General features: G+C 31.4%; 1 protein-coding gene across 4 annotated transcripts in view; it reads left to right on the top strand.

Annotated features, from left to right (window-relative positions):
* The window catches only part of LOC131854668 (uncharacterized), a 474,411-nt gene that overhangs the window by 435,192 nt on the left and 17,057 nt on the right, over window positions 1–22,162 (top strand). For all 4 annotated transcript variants that reach the window (XM_059205801.1, XM_059205803.1, XM_059205800.1 and 1 more), the window contains exon 5: window positions 9,463–9,553. In XM_059205801.1, the coding sequence (XP_059061784.1) occupies window positions 9,463–9,553 (91 nt within the window). The remainder of the gene's footprint in view (window positions 1–9,462; window positions 9,554–22,162) is intronic.

The raw sequence follows: 22,162 nt of genomic DNA, 5'->3' as shown, positions 1-22,162 counted from the left end.
ATGTATTTATACATTTTATATTATACTGTTTAGCTTGGAATTCTCCTGTGTAACCCAGGACAATTCCAAGCTACCGACTTGGACTGTTTGGATTGTAACAAGATATTTTAGATCACATATATAACTATAACCTATATAATAACCTTTCGATTGAAATGTAACAAAGCATTTATACCCGTAGCACTGTGAAGATCTATTGAACTCGCCCATTATTCAGACTTCGCTACCTAGGCCCTGCAGCAACTTTGAAGGATATACTTATAAATACTCTTTATTGTACTTGTAACTTAAAGTACTATATGAATATAATGAGCACAAATAAAATGAGCAAGGCTGGATAGTACTAATTAAAAATTCACAAAAAAAGTATGTACCTTCCAATTCATAAATCACAAATATTTCAACATTAAATCACGTCTATTTCGAAGTAAAAACTGGTGGCAGACGATGATAAAAGCCATTCATCACATTCATTGACGGAGCGAAATCTTTCAGCGGGTTCTATAAACCCGGGCTGTTTATAATCTGTGGAACGTGACCCCTGACCTCTGACCTCTCGTTATCGTCAGTTGGGCCCGGCCGTGCCCTAATTGGGTGTCATGAAAGAATAAATGCATAGCTATAGAAACTTGCTGCCGGTAAAGTTAACGAATTATTGTTCTGACTGTATAAAGCGATTATCGTTTGCCATAACCCATTTCTTAGTATGGTCGTAGTACGTTAGAATGAAAATAATCTTTATTTATGTAACTAAGGCCAATATTACTAAAGTAGATTTTGCACAAATTGGCCTGCCTTAATACCCTAGTCTCAAATCAGCCCTAGTCTCAAATCCCAAATTCAGCTGCTAAGCAACGTGCTTTGTAAGATGTGTCTCAGAAATGACAGTAACAAAAATGATCTCTGTGAAATCTACTCAAGATCCCTTGTAATGGAAAAAGTTGAATACGATAATGTCAACTTTCGAGTTAGTAGGTTAAATATTTACTTATAGTAGGTAAGTACTGAATTTGTTTTTCTTCGCAAGTTAGAGATAGAAGCTAACATACCATCTGATCATGAAAACAGAGAAAATACAGGGTACAGAAACATGACATTATAGTTCTCCCGAATGACAACGCATAAGTGTACCACGATCGTCCAGTGCCCGTTCACGAGTAAGACTGATGAACCAGTCGTCACTACCTACGATGGTCTAGAAAAACCAGCAAGAGCGACAGCATAAAATCCATCAGTCATCAGGTTCACCTAATGGACGTTTTTATATAATTGGAATGACTAACTGACGGCCCACCGGATGATAAATCATTCATATACATGAACAGCACTACAGATATTATGTCATCATACGTCGAGACATCACTTATGCTTTCCTATTCCTGAGAACTAAGATACCATACCTCTTATCCTGTAATTTTAGCTTAGACAAATAATAAACAGTTTCAATTAAAAAACAATCACCAAAACTGTGAATCATCACAACATACAATCGTTCGTTCGATCGTTGCTAACGATTAGATCACAATCTCCTTTTATAAAACTCCGTTCAAAACAAAGTGTGACCCAACTTGTTTATTTACAAGCCCTCTAAACAATTTTTTTATAAACCACCTTAATACACATAAAGTTACTTTCGTTTTGTCATGAAAATACAAAGGTATTTTCACAATTTACTCTCAAAGCTTATGGGAACCCAAACTGCGTGCACAACGACTTGTATTACTAAGTCACAGGTGCGCTGTGACCCACTTTCCTAATATTATTAAAAATGCACATGCTAGGGCTACCTATACCAAGATTACAAGGCCTTTCCGGAATTCGGAAGGGCCCCCTTCCGAGAGATTATTAGACAACTTAAATAAACATAAGGGAACTTTGTATACGCTTTAAATAAGTACATTTCTATACGGAAAAATAACATAACCAAAAAGTTAATTCTAGCTTATTATCATTTGTAACGTTATTCATAATTCTAGTTAAAGCTAGGGCCGTCTAGTCAAAGCTAAGCAGACATAGTGTTATGTTAACTAGATAACTGACAGAAATACTTAAATATATTTTTTTAAATATATTTCATATTAAAATCAATCAAATTCAGCACACATACGTTGTGTTCCGCCAACGTATACTGTTAGCGTAGGCGGGTATACAATTCTATATTCCAATAAAAATCTAATTACCCTTGAGTGTCCTGATTACCCTTCAACAACTTTAATAATTTTTTTAATGCAAAAAAAGTAGAGATTGAGATATCCACACAGATAGCTGTAAACGAAGTATATTTGCTATATGTGTATATATATAGATATATATCCTTTTCCATAAAAATACTCTTCCGAGTCTTTTTCTCAGTAAATATAAGACAGCAATGGCGTCATACCTTCAGTAATCATTTCTTTCGACGCACGCTTTCACGAGTTTTTCCTCGACTTCAATGAAACACTTAATCATTGTTGCTAGCCCTATACAAGCCCTATCTCATGAAGCGTTCCGTATAAACTGCTACGTAGCGTTAAATTATGTGAATCAACGTGTTTGTTCAAGGTTTATTTGTGTTGTTACCGGCCATTTTTATAAACCCGCACCTTCGTGTAAAAATGATGAACACGCCGTGAATTTTGCACGTTTTCTCGCTGAAAACAAATGAGTTTACACCTTACCGCACGATCACAGTGAATTTTAATGAGTCAATCCGCTTTTTACATGATACAAAACGATTATTCTATACACGATATTCTTCATAAATTTTTATTAAATATATTGTTGTTATTTTACTCAGTTTGATAGATATTTGCAAATATATATATATAACTTGCTGCTTAGCAGGCGATCTAGTGAAATTCACACAGCCTCAGAATCATTAAATGTTAACTTAAATCCTGCGTTAATTATGAATACTGAACCTGAATCAAGTCTCTAAATATTCATTAGAATTAATCAATTCGAGATTAATCAAAAAGCCTTTCTGTATAAAATGAAAATTATTCTATTTTCGTAATTGTTCCTAATATATTCATATATATTCTGCTACTCCGGACAGAGTCAGATTGAACAAATCTTATTAATAAAAACGCGAAAGTTTGTAAGTATGGATGGATGTTTATTTCTCTTTCACGCACTACACTACTGAACGGATTTTGATTAAACTTTACAATAAAATAGCTTATACATCAGAATAACATATAGGCTATACTTTTCATGCGGGTGACACCACGGGTACAGCTAGTAATATAATAATAGTGTAGAACCTATTAATCATCTACATAAATCTATTGGCTTTGTGGTTGACGAGGAAACTTGCAATAAAATGTTAAATTCGCCATGTGTATCAATAATTGGGAGAATTCTTATTAAAACCTTCATTGATATTTGACAAATATATAGTATATTATATGCTAAATATATAATAAGATTATGTTGAACTATGTGTAAATTAATAAATAAAACGTTACGCTGAAAACGTAATTCAAATAAAAACAAAAAATATAATACGAGTAAATAAGAACATTACTAATAAAAAAATCCGTTCCGTTCCACCGGAACAACACAGGTATCTGGTATGTATATTTAAAAAACAAACCCTTCAAAAATCCACCCCTGCTTTTGGAAAATGCAGGAACGCCGGGCAATTATTTAGAGATCATGCAAACATCCGTGCACATACTGCCGCACAATGAGCTATCATTTTGTAATTAATACCCACACGAGGGAAGCATTTGCATCAGCAAAAAGCAACGTTGATTATTTATCTGTGGATGGTCTGGCATATATAATAGTAATATCCCAGAATAATTAGCACACAAAGCTATCTAAACTTATGTTTATACTAAACAACTAATAGAAATGCTCGTACTTAAATGTTTTTTTTAATATATACATCATGTATGTAATAAAAAATCCATAAACTAACAATATAAAAGTGTAGACTATCAAAGTAGCGATTGTTGAAAGTAAGGGGATATGCAAAATCGCTAAACCAAATAGTCTGTGAAATGTTATTTTTATTTTGTTATTGTGTTTATTGTACAAATAATAATAAACAAATAACACTTGTAAAATCAAACAGTACATTTATTTCCAAAATGACTTATAGAAGTACTAGATTCAATCGGATATATATTAAATATAAAAAAATAAACCAACTTTCAAATTCAGGCAAAATTTATATGAGATCAATACGGGAATAAAAGTTATCGTTTATGTAAAGAATCATAAATATAATTAGATTTTTTTCAAACAAGAAGTATTATCACCTTTAAAGTTGGTTTTATTTAACAAAAATCTTAATAAACAGTAGTAGACCTATAAGGACAAAATATTTTACTGAAACTTTATAATTTTAATGGTCAGTCAGAATCAAGAGTTCCGAGGATTGTACAAACCGTAACGACATTGAATTGGTTTAGGTTTTAATAGTTAAGATTTACGAGCCCGCTCATCTGGTCAAGGGTTCAGTGCCGTGGTAATTTGTCGTTACAGGGGCGGAAACGCGTCGCCATGTTTGGATATGGACGGATAATAAATAAAAAAACAGCTCATCGAGATTTATTTTGTTTTGTGTCAATACTGATTTATTTTCCGCGTTTTTACCTGCTCTTATCGTATTTGAATAAAAATTTTAGATAATAAGTTTAAATTAGGCGGCACAAATAATTATTGACGCTTTTATATATTGACCAGTAATGAAATCATCCATAAAAACCACATCATTTCGCCTACGGCCACGTTGATTTCAAAACATACTCATCGAAATATAAGAAATGCCAAGTGTTATATTCATCACGACATCTACAGTTAATTCCTTTGGATATCCCATTTTATCTTTACATATAAAAAAATCATACTAACACAAGTACTGTATTTGTCTGTTTGACTGTTGAGTATGAGTATGAGTTATTGTTTCATATAATAGCTGAAAGAGTTACGATATTTTAACAGAATGTGTTTTTAAACATGAGACCACTTACAGGCTAAAGAAAATTGGGAAAAATAGGAACCAAAGAGAGCAAGGAATAATTTTGTTAAATTAATTCGCTACCAACAATAATATATATAAATTTGTTAATAAAATAATGTAGGATGTCGTGTAGCTGCTTTAATTACGGTCATCGGATAATCACCATTAGTAAAAAAAAGATCTTCAAATGTCGCGTATATAGTCCCAAGCACCACTAATCTGGAATAAATGAACACATATTATTTTTCTTTCCCGAAGAAAACTGTAGACACAATCCAATTAAGCCTTACATTACTTAATAACCGATGCAAACTTAACACGCGTCGATCAAAAATAGAAACAAACCTGTACCCACCCTCAGTTCGGTCGATACTGCCGTGACTGGGAGCAGTAAAAACACTGTATAAAAAAGCCTGTGTAGGAAAAAAACAAAACATTAAATTACAGTGTAATAAGGCCGCCGAAACTCCGGGTGATCGACCCCAGTAATAACGGATACGTTTCCTAGATATGCCAAGTGGGAAATTCGCGGAAAGGTTGAACCGTCCGCCGAAATTAATGGTGTTGCCGTTACAATTTGTTGTTACACAGTTTTCGGGTATTTTTAACTTTTTAGAAAAATTGCCAATTATTATTGAGAACTGATTTTTTAAATTCCCCTTTTTATTAAAATTCTAAGGGTTTAAAATGCCTTTACATATTTATGAACTCACGTCTATTGCATCCCAACATAATAATATGTTAAAAGGAATCTAATTAATGGTATCTAATTATTTCTTTACATTCTTTTGGTGCTCCAGCTATTGTATTTTTATTTTATTTTATATAACTTTAATGCACGTAATACAAAGGTTAAAATTAAAATATAAAGAGCGAACCTAATAATCGTGGGTGGTGCATTTGTTGTTATATGTATGTTATATATATCTCCTTATTGATAAAAACGTGGAATGTTTGGCTAAAATAAACTTGTTTTAGCTATTAGTGACTAAAATCGGTTAATATTGAATATTAAAATATTTTATTTTTTCTTACAAACTCCATTTGAAGAAACAAAACAAAATACTGAAATAGTTTCGTATAAATGCAATAAGATCGTTAAAATACTTCATATACACTACTTACCATAATTAGAAATTTTAATAGCCCTAATTGTATCCTCGAATTATTCATATTTTTCGAATCTGATCAATATTAAATTAAAAAAATTATAGATTCCAATAAAAATCTTATCTCGATCAAAAATGGGGAAAATGGAGATACGCGAACAGCTTATTCGACGCCGAAATATTGAAAAACTTTCACTGTGATCATTTAATATTCCTAGAACTTCCATACATATACGCAGGTATATATATCTCGTAATCTAGCAATTAAAAAAGATATTTATATCACAGGTTTCAAAATAAATATGTGTAAGATGCAACATCTGGCAAGAATATAAATTACTTACTAATTATTCATATTGTTATTTATAATTGTCTATTTTATTTATGCCTTTTATTAAAATAATTATTTACCAATCTATTTCTGAAATAGAGTATCGTACTAAACTTATAAGTAACAAAATAATATATCTAGAATTATTACTAAAGACAAATATTGGAATTCAAAATTAAACTAAATAGATATTATGGGTATAATTGTCTTCAAACTAATTACGATTCTTAATAACGTAATCCGATCTCTTGGTGGGGTATTAATAATTAAAAGAGGGTGAAATTATTATATCCCAGTGGATTTTTGTTACCAGAATCTCGTAAGCCAGCGAGGAAATCTTTTTGAAGCTGCGCGAATTAAGTATTAGCTAAGAATCCAGTATCTTTAATACAGGAGATTAAGGAACAGTGCCTACCTAGTAACGACGCAAATTGGTTGTTTCTTTAATAATGTTCAAAAGGAATACATCACACAATCCATTAATTTTTGTGTCTTTATCCTTGCTATCACCATTGTCGTCAAGATAATAAACTGACTATTAAACAGGTAATTCTACTGACTTGAACTTTGTACAGTCATCTGCATAGATACCATTGTCTCACCAATTTGAGCTGCCAACCTATTTGCTTTGTAAGCTGACATTCTAACCCTCAGGCGTAGGAATAGGAGTACCACAATCTATATCTTGACAAGACGACTGTTCATGTATAAAGGCAACCGTTGCCATTTATAATTGGGTGAGTTGTCTTTCAATTTCATAAAAAAAAAATACCATCAATAAAATAATAAAATGACATTCTATTTATTATTTTATTTTATCTAACTTTTTAAACATTTTTTGTCTTTTAGTATAATGTATTTACTTTAATACTCGTATCGTTTTCTTACAAAACGTTACCAAACAGTTTTCTTGAACTGTTTATATATTTAAAATATTTGATTTAATTGAAAGTAAAAAAAATGATGCGGTAAACAGAAACAACTATGCAGTGACGAAAAGCAGCGGATGTCGGACGCTAATGAAGTGGCTGAAAACGAGTGCACTCCACTTCTTGCTGTCTTCTTCTAATACATTGAACGTCATTTAGGGTTGTCTACATGGAAACATATCTATGTGTATATACGTACTTTTTATGATTTATGCTTTTTTCATAAACTAATTTTGGTACATATATCATTATAATACACTATCATTATAATAGTACTATATTTTGTAACATAAAATTAAAATAAATAAAAACTATATTAATTAATTTTTAATTTTCTTTTACCTTCTTTAATTTCCAACAAACTAATAGTCCTTCGAGTCGAATGATAATTATGACTATCTCACATTACATGTATATTTTCATAACTATTTTGTCAAAAGATTTACATTACTATATCGGTTATACTTATTACTGTACAGTAATAAATATTATTTAACTTTAAATATAAATGCTTATGTTTCTGACAATGGATGCAGTACTTTTGTACGCTAAAATTACTAGACGAATTCGAATGAAATTTAGTACACTTGTAAATCATAGACATGTAGAATATATTTACAAAAATACACTAATACAGTGTACCTGGTAATCAGTGATATTATTATTCTTTTGTTTTAGACAGCCCTAACCGTCTATCTCGCTCCATCTCAGAATATGCAAATCCGCACCTAGAGATTACTCTGGTTTGATCCATCTGCATAATGAAGTGCCGGCGGATGCTCTTTTCGCGCGTTTTTTGCTTGACAGTAACTCATTCTTCACTATTCAAAGAAAAACCTTTGCTGCCTGTACCGTGACAGAAAGCTACTTACATTATACATACATTATCTTTTGCAAATGCAATTGTCGCTAAAACTAAACTGAAAATAATTAGGTACTTTCACAAAAAATATGTTACTTTTAAATTTACAACTTATTACTGTAAAAAAATATGTCTTCTCAATTCTTTTTTCAATTCTCAAACAGAAATACCAATATAGATATTTTTGTAAAGTGTAGTCTGTGTTAGTCTGTCATGCCTCTTTACACTGTAATTATACTTTTTTATGTAATTGAAATGGGAAACAAGTAGATGGTCACGGTAACTGTAGCCTATATATATATACAGCTATGCGTATTTTATCGAATTTGATATTATTTTGCGGAAGTCCACTGTTTGTTAACTGATCGGCGCAGTAACATAATACGTTATAGGTTTATAAATAAGGAGTTTAGAATTGGTATTTATATTAAATTCAATGAAAGAACGCTCAAATCAAACACGGAGAACATCGTTAAAGCAACATTGCATACTTAACCTCTACTAAAATCCTGTGACGCCGCCAAATTGCGGAGTAAGTGAAACTGACACTACAAGTCGTCTGTATGTACGTCACGCGCTCCTCCCAGCTCGGCACACTGGAGGTTAACTGATGGATTAAGTTACGCCAAAGTTATCTTAAATCCTCTACGCGTGGTACAATTTACTACTCAATCGTAATTCGATCTGTCTTCTTTAAAAGCGACAAAACGCGATTAGTTAGATTTACAGTAAGACTACATATTTTAATTCTTTCCTTTTTTTTCTACTGACCGCGTCTCCAATGACGTGACCATAACTGATTACAGTTATTTGGAAACCAGGAATAGGTCAAGGTGACTGATTTTAACTACGAGGAAATGACAATTTTTTATACATATTTGCGAAGGCGCTACTTTCTCAACCCAATCTCGGAACCGCAGCTGACTTTTACTAAGCTTCATAAGACATCTATCTTAACCATCTTAAAACTTTTTGACCGGGAGAAAATAACTGACGAAAAACAACTCTGGCTCGAACACTATGTATGTATTTCAAATTTTATAATGATTGGTTAAGCTATTAAGGTGTGAAAGGGTTACAAACAAACTCTATTCGCATGACTATTTGACAATAAGTCTGGCCATTACTACTTCTTTACCTTTCTCTAGTGGTATGTGGAGAAAAATATAAATCTTCATTATAGGTCTAACAGATAGATAGTCAAATTTACGTCGATGGCTAAGACTGAATTTATTAATATAATTTATGTAATATTGTCTATATGTTTGTTTCAGGATGGAGGATACAGTACGATCGCTGTTGCAGTACAAGACCCGCGTGGAAACTCTGAAGCAGGAGAAGGCTTCACTGTCGTCCGCACTGGAGGTAGGTTCAATTTGTTAATCCTTTTTATCATAATTCTTTTAATTATGACGGTCATATTACTATAAGCTGTCGACTATATGAAATAAATGAGCAGCATTCGATATTGATATTATAGAATAAGTATATTGTATTTAGTGAATTAAGTTTTTAATAGTTTTCACGCTAAAAAATGGAATATAAAATAATATTTGTTAAAAATGCTGAATTAAATTATATACTAAGACGTAACAAAATAAGTGTATACTGATTTCTTATATATGATATCGTCATCATCTGCTTCTTCCTTATCCTATTTATTTGAATTCTGCGTAATATTTTTTCTCTTCCATCAATTCTTATATATAAGTACATATTAAATTCGATTGCTACATACCAAATTAAAACCTTAGCTTTCCGCAATATACTTTGCCATTATTAAATGCTTTTTTATATAATAAAGTTGCTTATTATAATATTTATAACTCATTTTGTCAGGTATCCAATAGTAATATCATAACAACGAGTAATTTATGAATTTACACACCAATATTTTCATATCGTTAAAGAACTTAATGCAGGAAATTCTTTAATTTTCATCTCTATATCCAAGACCAGTATAAAATAGTACTTGGACAATAATATATTTGTTAAATACCTTTGGAGCATTGTGGGTCAACAGGGATGGGCTTTAATACAAAAGCCGAATGCAAACATTCTAGATATTTCATTACACATCCGTATTGTGCTCCCCCATTTGTTTAATAAGTCCTATATAAAACTATTGGATATGAACGGATTCAAAATACTTATTCGATTCAATTCGAATTCTACGTAATCTGAAAAAGTAGCAGCTGAATCGGTTGATGTTGATAAACTTGAATCTGTATTTTTGTAATCATGTACAAGGTTATTACATACGTATGTAATTGTGTAATGAGATATATTTATAATCATATTATGGCTGATTGAGAAATATTTTTTATATGATGTAAATGACTATATATTTATTATTACATATGTAGTTAGTTGGGCAACATGTTGATCATACGTATATTATAAAAAAAACATGTTAAAATACATTGGGCTGGTTATGTAGCATCCTACCTACGTGCGTATGTCATCTGTGGTTCTACGTATAATTTCTTTTCTCGTCTAATACGGCTATATACTTTACTCTCTTATATACTCTAAATTTAGAATTATAGCTGTTTTTAATTTCATTAAAAAAAGTGTGAATGTTTGGATTATTTTTTTTTTCTTTCAGTCAACATAATATAACTTTTATAATAATATTTACTCTTATTATATATACCATTAGGACTAAAATATATAAAAAATAATAAAACATAAAATACCTTGCAACAATTAGAAATAAGTTCATTATCTTTATTCGCCATTACGTATGTATTAGAATCCTGGTATATTAAATTATGAAATTGTTCTATTCTGTTATTTCATAATTCACAGTCCAATGCTTCACACAAACCCAGCTATAATGTATTTTGGCCATCTTCTAAACGTATATTTTAACTCTCAATATTATATTTGTCTCTGAGAAACATAAATTATAAAGTATACCTTATTTTTCTATAAAGTTACTGCCATCATTGTGAGACCCTGGATGTAGCGTTATCTCCAAACATGAATGGCGAATCAGAATTTGAATTTTTCCATTTCCCGTCACTTTTTGAATGATACCCGTACCTCTCTATTGTGATGTACTCCCCCATTTTTAATATCTCCTATTGGAATTTATACATTGTCAGCGGTTTTCACATTGAAAATTGTAAGAAAAATATTCCTATTAATTTTCCTGGTATCAAATATAATATATTTTAAACCTTACACAACAAGCGCTAAGTCGAAATTTCTCTGCCACAGCAACACAAAGAAAACAACAATTATAACAATACACGTTACACAAATAGAAGGATCTTACTAAGATATTGCACGCAATGTATTTTGTACGTTAATGTTTATTACCTCCGAGTCCAGTAATAAGTACACTTTGTCAGTAAGCACCACTTATCGTAAGAAAGCCCCCGCCACTAATTACGCAAAAACATCTCATCCCCATTCAAACATGGTGTACCGTTCATATAATCCCTCAAAGAGCGTCCAGCGGCGACCAAACCAAAGACGGTAGAGCCCCCCAATACAGTAATGCCGAAACAAATTAAGGGAGATCAGACGATGTGCTTTAAAGTGACACAGATCAGAATATATCGGTCTAGCTGCGATGCTTTCGCAAATTAATTCCTCTATCTGCGGGGGCAGCTATAATCCAAAAATGATCGCCTCCACCGACCGTCTCGATAAACGCTTTTTAATGTCAGAAAATGAGCGGACAATTTTAGAAGCGAAATGGTGACGAAACTTATAGTTATTGGGAGTTCAAATGCAAACTGTTCGTTCGTACATCTAAACTGTTATGAATAAAATGAAGGTTACGTCAATTACGTTATCCTCTAATAATCTAATTGTATATTATTAACTAGCTATGATCGCAATTTCAACCGCGTGAAATTTATAGCTTATGTATTTTTCTGATGTATCTGTATGTTTTGTAAAGTTTAATTAAATTTCATTCAGTAATTTTTGTGTGAAATAGTAACAAACATTTATGCATTATTCTTCAATACACATCACAAACTTTAAACACATATTATTTTGTACTAAATAACATTAATTTTTATTTGTATTGGCTGAGCTTTAGAATACGAAAAGCTCAGCTATTTATTACAAACAAAAAGTATTATAAAACAAGTTACTAGTATTTTATAAATCAATTAATTTGGTACTTAAACGTTTTCTAAAATACTTTTAACTATAAATAACTAAATTGTTAACAGTATATGTTATTTCAGTATAAATTGTGAAAAAATATTAAACGTATATATATATATATATATATATATATATATTCTTTGAATACATTTTTAGGTATGTCAATTAGAAATAACATTAACAAAGGAGGACTTATCTCTAAACGAAATCTCTTCCGTCCGATAAAGCGTGGCATAGGAAGTATTGAGTGGGTCAAATTGTGCACACAATAATTAAATTTTTTAATTTAAAAATGTCACAAGTAATTAAAACGAAACATAAAAATATTCTGTCCCATACCTATATGTATACAATACCTATAATATACTATGTAGGCAAGTGTTTATAAACGAGCGGGGCGAGCAGGGTGCAGTAATAAGACGTAAGAACCTCCACGGTAGATTGTCGACCCTCGTAATAACTCCTAAATGACGGATTGACAGCCCGCTGATAGTTTAATATTATATAATGTTTGCACTATACTCGTATAGTAAGTAACATTGCTTCTATATGACATTTTGTTATTTGTGCTAAGATGTGAAGTTTAAAGGATAAACCTAAGAATATAATCAATAAAAAAGCAGTTTTTCTTATACTACGACTAGCTGACCCCGCAAACGTTGTATTGCCATATAAATTGCAATTAAAAATAGGAGTTCATGGTAGGGAGGATGAAAATTTAGGGTTGTATGTATTTTATATATTTAATGCCACAGTATAAAAAATAACCAATAAAAAATTTGTCCAAAGAATAAAATAGAAATGTTAGGGGTGGACAACCCTTATCACTTAGAGGTATGAAAAATAGATAGTAGCTGATAAATTAGTCGAACTTATGTTATGGGCTAGTGCCCAAACAACTGACAGAAATACAGATTTTTTTGTTTATGCAAACATATACATAACATACATAGAAAACATCCAGACCGATTCAAATAGTCATAATTATGAGTATAAATCTTTACATCATGTGAGGAATCGAACTCGCGACCATCGAAGCAAATCAATGTGCTAAATGGTTAGGCCACCGAGGCTGTAACAATACGAAAGCTTTGAAACTAAATAGATAGATAGATAGAATTTTTATATACGATAAAGGAATATACACACAAGGCACGGTAATATTAAGAACAAAAATTAAAAGTAGATACACAATTACATTAGTCAGTCGACATAAATAACTACTCTTAAATATAGTTATGCCATAAAAAGGCTAATGTTTACATAATAAACCTCCACAAATGTATCCTCATACTGAAGTGACATCACTTTGGACCCTTTAATGCCTACTTCCATATTACAATACGAAAAATACTTGGAACTGTAATAAAAGCCGTACAAACCATTACAAACACACATACAGATTTCCATATGTATTCAAAATTTTTTTGTGGTATGGTCTAAGTGACAAGCGACATAGGAAATGAAAAAGATATTTTATATAATAAAAAATTCGTGTACCAGACACAACAGCAAGAATATATATTCATAATCAAAGAGATCGCGAAATTGATTCACTTGTAACCATTGAATTTATTTATGAATAATAATATTTAAACGCTTTGAAAATTATTAAAATTTATATGTATGATAACTATACTATAGTATTGCGTATAAGTCCCCCACGTCTTATATTATACTATTATTACCCCTGTCTTCGTCTGCTATTTTTAGAAAATAGCCTATATCCAACTTCACAATGCAGTCTATCCTCATGTCAAATTTTATTCATAACTATACAAAAATAACAATTTTAATTAATTTTTCTTTTACTTGCATTATAATAATATTCTAACAAACCTAATGAAATGAAACTACACAATTTTCATATTATTACTAATATTAGAACAATAGTTCAAATGAATCGCTTAACTCTTTTCACATACACCAAATTCACTCACACAAATACAACCAATGTAAGGACATTAAAATGGCGGAAAGCGGGAAATCGGCTATGCACAATAGCTGGCGTTTCCCGGTTTAAAAGGCACCCCCCGCGTCCCTCTTAACAATAATTCAGCTTCACCCTTCCGAAGTGCAAGGGCGCAGTTACGAGGGCAGACCTATAGGGATGGGAGGGCAGATATAGTAAAAAACCTAATCGATAACTAACTAACAATCGTTTAGACAGGTGACTTCACTTTACTTTTTAAGGTACGGTATCACCGTATTTAAAAAAAGTAAAGTGAGGGTTTACAAAGTGAGTTGAGATACAGACAGACACACCCAGATTAATATTAGACATATAAATATGTGTGATTCTGTATATTAATGCTATAACTAAACTACTAATAGTTTGATTCGGAAAAAAGGCGAAAACAGCAGGCGAAGTCGGGAAATAACAGTTAGTAATTATATAAACTAACAGACAATCGCGCGTTTCTTAAAACAAAATATTTTTTCTATGAAATTAAATCCGCCCTTTTTTTAATAACATTTCAACAGTATCTTAGTTTAAGCAAATGAAATTAAAAAATCATTTATACATGTAGAGCATTTTAGCCGCTTATGAACGTAAACTTTTTTGTATTAATTTTTTTCCCTACCGTCCATTTCAGTATACAGATTCAATTAAGAAGAACTGACAATAAACTCGTAATTTGAAGTATGTAAGAAAAAAAATGAAGTATTGCACAAAGTTTTTTTACTTTGCACGCTTCATATAAGCAGATTTTCTAAGAGCCATGTTTTCCATAACGTCCTGTAATGTACCCAAAATCATTCACAAATAATCTATTATTATTATTATTAACACTAAAAGTGATTACATAGATATATTTAAACTTTTTTAAATTGCATTATCGCGTCACTAGAGCACCGGTCATAGCTGGGGTGCATCGTTTTATCAGTGCCCCCTGCCGGCCGCGCATGTCAAATTTACACTCGCACACTAATTGTGTTTGCTTGTTATTCGGTTATATTATTTGTAAACTCGCTTACGTGATATAGCCGAATGAATATATTATTTCGAAATATAACCTCATTCGTTATGTTACTCAGGCTTAACCTTTTAAAAAGTATAGTAACCTAGTTGTTGGAATTTATTCGATTCATTTTACCCACAAAATTGTGTTAACAACTTCCTTAGAGGTTCATAACGATTCATTGCTTATACGCAGCATCAAGCGTTCTTAAACCTTTTTTTAAATATTAACAGGGAGTAGCAATGTCACAATATGTTGCAAATTGAAACTCTTTGTTTATACATTTTTATAGCCATATATTTTTATTTATTCCTGAAGTTTTCATTTTAATCGACCATATCAAAATATGTGCCAAATTACTTTCAGTTTTATCATCCACAATTACCTGATCTTAATTTAAACACCACAAATATTAACTGTGAAATCAGTAAAGCTCCCCAATGCAACACACGCTTATTATTAAGAATATATGTTTTTGTTATTTAAAATATCAGACCTGATTAGAAAATAGAATATTAAAAATATTACTTCCTTGTTTTCAACATTAATGCTGTCATATAAAAGCAGAGATAGGTGATAGGTGCATAACTTACAAACAAAATCATTCATATAGAATCTGGTATCTCATAAAAAACAATGATAAATAAAGCTGTACAAAATAAAATTCTGAAATCAACTTCAGTTTTTTATTATTGTTTATTTTCCAATTATTATACGGTGTAATTGCATCGCCAATTTAATAGGGCTACCGGTTTCCAATTTAGTTGGACAAGAATAGTAATAACTGGCCATCTTAAATATGTTTCCATTGAAGTCGGATTAAAAAATATTTTTGTTCGAAATTTAAATTATTTTGTCTCAAAATTAGTTGTTGTCTTTCTATTTGCTATGTAGTATGTTTAAACCATGGGCTGTATTGTTTAATGCTGTATGTTTCTTTAATAAATTTTCTATGTAGGTAAATTTTAATAAAGGCCAATAAATCTTAAGTCTTATTCCTTAGTGATCAATTTATGAATATATTTAAGCTCAGTTTATTATTGTTCTTAATTAGTGTATAATTAATTACTATTCAAAGGTGCTTGCTTGCTTGCTATATTAAGTATACTTGAATAAAGATTATTTCTATTTCTTCAATACACGGATCCGTTAATTTATTGCATTATCGATGGTCAAATGTTATGTAGCCAAAGTAAAGTTCTGATACAACTCTTAGATTTTATAATTATGACTTTTATGAAAGTTTAGATATATGTATAATGTCTCAACGATTTGAACAAAATTTTATATAAAGGATATAAAATTTTGAGACATGTACCTATATTCATTACATATTCAATTGTATTACTAGATTACAACTACCATAGTTTTCATGTAGAATTCATCCACACATGAGTGGTCTCACAATGCATTCCATGATTCATAGTCTATATAATATAACCACCAGATACTTAATGGAAAATAAATATATGCCGGTATTTATTTTCCATCAAGTGGATTCCCAAGTAGCACTAGGTACTTAACTTATATTAAATATAAAGTTATACTAAACAGTCAATTTAATCACTCAATTACATGATAGATCAATACAATAGCCACAAGTCGTATTTACAATACAAATGTAATATCTATATTGTGTATATATATTCGTTAATCTACTTTAATTGTTATCTGTATTTTTATATTATTTTAATAATAGTCTGTGTATATCTAGTCATTATATTATTATTTTCAATATTATTTTATATGTTACTATAAAGGCTAACTCGTCGAACAAAGTTATTACAGCTGTAATTGTTTCATAAGAATTAGATAAAAAGTACTTTTTGTCTATTTCTATTATAAACGCGAAAGTTTGTGAGTATGGATGGATATTTGTCACTCTTTCGCGCAAAAACTACTAAATGGATTTTTATGAAACTTTACAGTAATATAGCTTATACATCAGAATAACATATAGGCTATAAATTTCACGCAGATAAAACCGTGGGCTAAGCTGGTTAGAAATAATTGACGATCGATAAAACTACAAAGAAAATGTATTACGAATAATGCCTACTTACATCGGTGGGGAACACGTATCGTATCGTACTATGGACACAAGTTAATTGGTTTCGTTACAACTATGCGAGGATGCGGTATAGCAATTAGGGAGACGATACCGCCACCATGCCCGCAGCAGAAACGCTACGAAACCGCAGTATAAAACGCAGCGATTTCAAACCGCTTTTTATAAATCAACTTGAGCCGTTACTCAAGTTTTTTTTATAAAGTTTACAATTATTGTTGTCATCCAACCAACTGATATATGTCAAACCATCCCAAATGATATGCGTATGCTTATTATGCTCTATAAATACTTAAAAATAAAAATAATATTTAAATACTTATTTGCTTGTTATGCTTTATTATTATAAAAAAAGAAAGTATAGAAATTTATTGTCAAGTTGTGACTTGACAATAAACTTCTATTTATATCATATTTACGTTATGCTATTAATTTATAAAATAACAATAAAACTATACAATATTTTACCCATACTTAATTCTTTGGTAATATGACCCACACTCAGCATATGCTATACATATACGGACAGTCGAAGGCCATAAACATAAAAAGCATGAGCTTTTAATCCTTAAATATACATATATATTACATTTAAATACATACAAAAATATTAGAAAATTAAAGCAATGCGCTAAACCGCTAAACTGCTAAGGTTAATCATACTTATATAAGCTCTTGCTTCAGTGAACTAACGACATGAACCCCGTTATACACAGAACTGAATGCGAAAGATTAAAAAAGAACATATTAGCTCAACTTTGGAAAAACAGTCGATACATCAGGCAACCCCAACATTTTGTGACGCGTGACCGAACAAAGCTAATGATGTCTACACTGCAGGCCATGATTAATGGTCACATTGCGCGGTTTAATTCTTATTATTCCCACAAATGTAATCACATCGCTGAAAGGGCAACGTTGTCAACGGGTCCCGAAACAATGAACATTTTTGCTTTAATCTTGAAGTTGAATAACAATATTATGCAGTCGATGTCATTAATCTTATGAGAAAGCGGGTTTTCAATGGCGGTATAACGTCAGTTAGTACTTTTAATTTTCATAATTATAGTAGAATTGCATTGTGGGCAACGCATACTTTTATTTATGTTACTAGAAATCCAAACTGACGGCTTATATCATGGATAGGTGGCAACCGTTGGTTGGTTTTTTTTATGGATGATAATGGAATGGTGCACCCGCCTGCGCTAACGGTTTATGCTGGCGGGGCACCAGTGGAGGGTGATGAGATGAGCATGAGGTCAGGTCAGTTAGCCCATCGTGATAAATTCACCAAGATTTATCAAGATGGTTTCCAGGGGGAACCGCGTGGAGGTCAACCTGACATGGTAAATTGCTAACAATAAGATCATTAGTCCACATTAATAACAATCCCCTTTCCCCCCGGCAGCAACCGTATATATATATATATATAAATAAGAATAACTTTAATTTCGGTAAACTTAAGTAACATTTTGTCTATGATCCCACACTATGTCTAAGTTTGTATCGTGGATGTCAAAGTAAAGTTTGAATAGCCTCCGTTCCTTGTCATTAAAGAGAAAAACCTAACGTTATTTCTCGACACGCGCGGGTCGACTTCTCCTAATAAATATTAAAATCTCGTACCTTAAAGTGTACTGGAATGTCTTCGTATATGTTATCCTTTTTGAGCCCAGGTACGTAGCATTGACCTGCAGAAGTAGAGCATCGGAACAAAGACGAAGTTCTAAAATCGAAATAAAAAAAACAAAACTCTTATGTATTCATTTTAGCCGTTGATTGAACAAAGTTGATGTTCTAAAATCAAAATAAAAATTCTTATAATTTTAGCCGCTAATAAATGTCAAGTTCAGTTTTTGTTTTTGTAATTAATATTTTTCTTCGTACCGTCCATTACTAGTAGAACAGATAACATAATATTATATTACTAGTAGTGAATAGTTACAGTAGTCTACGTACTCTTAATCTAATCTTCGTGTTGCAATATCTTTGCTATTAAAAAAAAATAAAAGCTCTTTAAATAAATAATCCGCTATCATCTATAAGTATTAAGAATAACAAAGTTATGTAATGATATTAACTAAAATTTGCCTCGAAACGCGAAATAAATGTGGCTGGTTTGATTTAATGTTATAAATATGTACTGTCTCATTTCCTGTCGTTTGATGGAAAAGCAATTTGGGATTCAGCTTAATTGGCTTATCGTACAACATCTGCGGTTTCTGTAAATACAAAATATAAATTAAATTAAATTAACTAAACGAAATTGAGTGAAGGGAGTCGCAATGGCGCGGATCAACGAGATTTCGCAAACAATTTCGTGTCGAAACATACTTTATCTCGCCACGTCTATCATGACAACCCTAATTAAAATGCCTGATTGAATAAATATCCTTTAGGAATTTACGTAATCATTTCGTCATATTGTAAAAGATAACTTTATGTCTGTTGAAGAGAAGATAAGAACAAATTTTGGAGATATGTACATACTTAGTTAAAATTTTTATTCTAACCTAAATCAGGAGAGTATATCAATTCATAATAGGCAAAGCGCAAAGCCATACTCAAAACAAATAGACTCCCATTCACGTACCCCTTTTTATTGTCTATCTTCTTAGTAAATGCATGCTCATTTCGACGAAAGTTTGTTAACTTTTGTCAAAACACGAACAAGTATAAAAAAAATATTAAAGTTTTAAAATCACTAGTATCCTGACGACTTAGGCGTAATGCCGGTTAGTCAGGGAGAGAAACACCTCAATGCCTACAATATTCACAATTATCTATCTCTTATTTGTTTTTATAATAATATCAACACTTTCGCTCCAAAACTCCCGCTGCCTCCGTTCAATCGTCCGTCATCCACTTGTCAATGTCACATAGATTACTTTGGCTCTGGCCTCTGACGTTCCGTTTCAGGTTACATGATTATTGACTTTACCATTTTTAATTAATGGTGCGTCACACGATAGTTAACAGTCGGCCATCCTGCAATAGTGTCTGGCCCAGACACATAGGTAACTGATGAGCGTAGTCATGCTTATCAAAGGATATAGTGTCTACAGGATCATATAACAAATACTTAACTAAATAAACTAAAGATACACATTACTTTCATAACATTGACTATCTTAGTATACTGTCAAAGGTTTACAATCTAAAATCAATACTAACAGAGCTAAGTTTCGGCATGCATTCAGAATGCACAAAATATAACATAACATATATTAATTTACATAATCCAAATCACCCAAAAACATGAACAACCTTTTAGAGTAACAAACAATTATTTGGCGGTGATTGACTTCTATGAGTCAGACTGTAACATATCACCATCACAATGTAAGTTTTCGATCTTATGAAGATTGCATTTTTTTTTATACCTCCAAAATAGAACTTGACGTTTCTCATCATGAATATTTTAACGGATAAATTTAACATATCACATTACAAAAGGTAAAACTTAATTACCTACATATATAGAGAAAAAAATATAAAGAGAAAGTATTATTCTCGTGACATAAAATTAGAACAAAATCGCTGCCTGCCTTCACCTCACCAATCGAAAATAACAGGTCAATATTATTCAAGTGGTTCTAATACCCTCAATACTACTACTACTATTTTACTTCGACGATACTCTTGATTTACCAGAGGATTATTTTAATATAACATAATTCATTGAATTTCAGTTATGATTTACTTAACAATACCATCAGCTCACTGGTCAAGTAATCTATTGCACCCTTTGAACCCTGTACATTTAGGGAACTATAAATGATTGTAGATACTGATCTCAATTTTCTTTACAACACCAGTTTAACATAAACCAAAACCCACTGTTCCAGATTAATGTGAAATAGAAATAATCTTTATTCAAACAAACTTAATATAAGCACTTTTGAGTAGTCAAGATTTTTGAATCTATCGCTTATTCGGAACGCAGATTCATCACAAGAAGAATAAACAAGAAACCTGTGTGTTGCTCTTTTAAATAAATATTGATTTACTTATATTTAATTAACAACAAGGATTAGGCGTGCGGCAATCAACATAAAAACCGCTACGCACTTAATCTCCGTTCAATCAGACAACATTGACAGCGCTATGAATTTCAAGTTAGATATTTTCTAAAAAAAAAACACTGATTTATAAATGATGACATTTATAAATTTTTCAATTTAATAATAAGCTTTTTTTTTTTTTACAAAGAAAATATTTTATGACACATTTGATTTCTTTTTCTGGCAAATTGAGTACAGACTCTGGGGGTTTGTTGTAAAACCTTGCGCAATTTCCATAAAACGAATTACTAACTTTCGTCAAACGAACGTGAGTTTAGTAAGCCTACTATTCACTTTATATTTAATCGATGGTATTCGTAGCCACTTCGGCCATCCAACGTTATCGAAGGGCCTCATTCGATATTATCATAACAGTTAACATCGGGTATATTATAAATTAAAATCATATAAAATTTAGTTTGAGATACTTTACATACTTAAAATATGAAAGTTGCCACTGACAACTACACATTACATTTCAACATCATGAATTCAGTCTTTGTTATATTTTTCCGCCTTAAGTTGTATCACTTAATTTTTCACACCAGGTACTAGTCAGCATCTCTGCAAACACGGCTGCCTAGCTAATTAGTGAAATACCTGTTAAAACAAAACATTAAAAAAATGCCACCGCTTGCCCACTATGACTACGGTCTCAACAGATCTGGATTTTATTAGACTCAGCCACCGCTTGCCCGCACAAGGAGCTACGGCCTCAAACTGGTCAAATTCTCATTAGACTCAGCCA

This window comes from Achroia grisella, unplaced genomic scaffold (assembly GCF_030625045.1).
Source record: "Achroia grisella isolate CSIRO2021 unplaced genomic scaffold, CSIRO_AGI_Agris_v1 utg1241, whole genome shotgun sequence".
In the NCBI taxonomy this organism is placed as follows: Eukaryota; Metazoa; Arthropoda; class Insecta; order Lepidoptera; family Pyralidae; genus Achroia; species Achroia grisella.
Note: the sequence above shows the minus strand (reverse complement) of the source record. Positions and strands in the feature narration are given on the sequence as shown.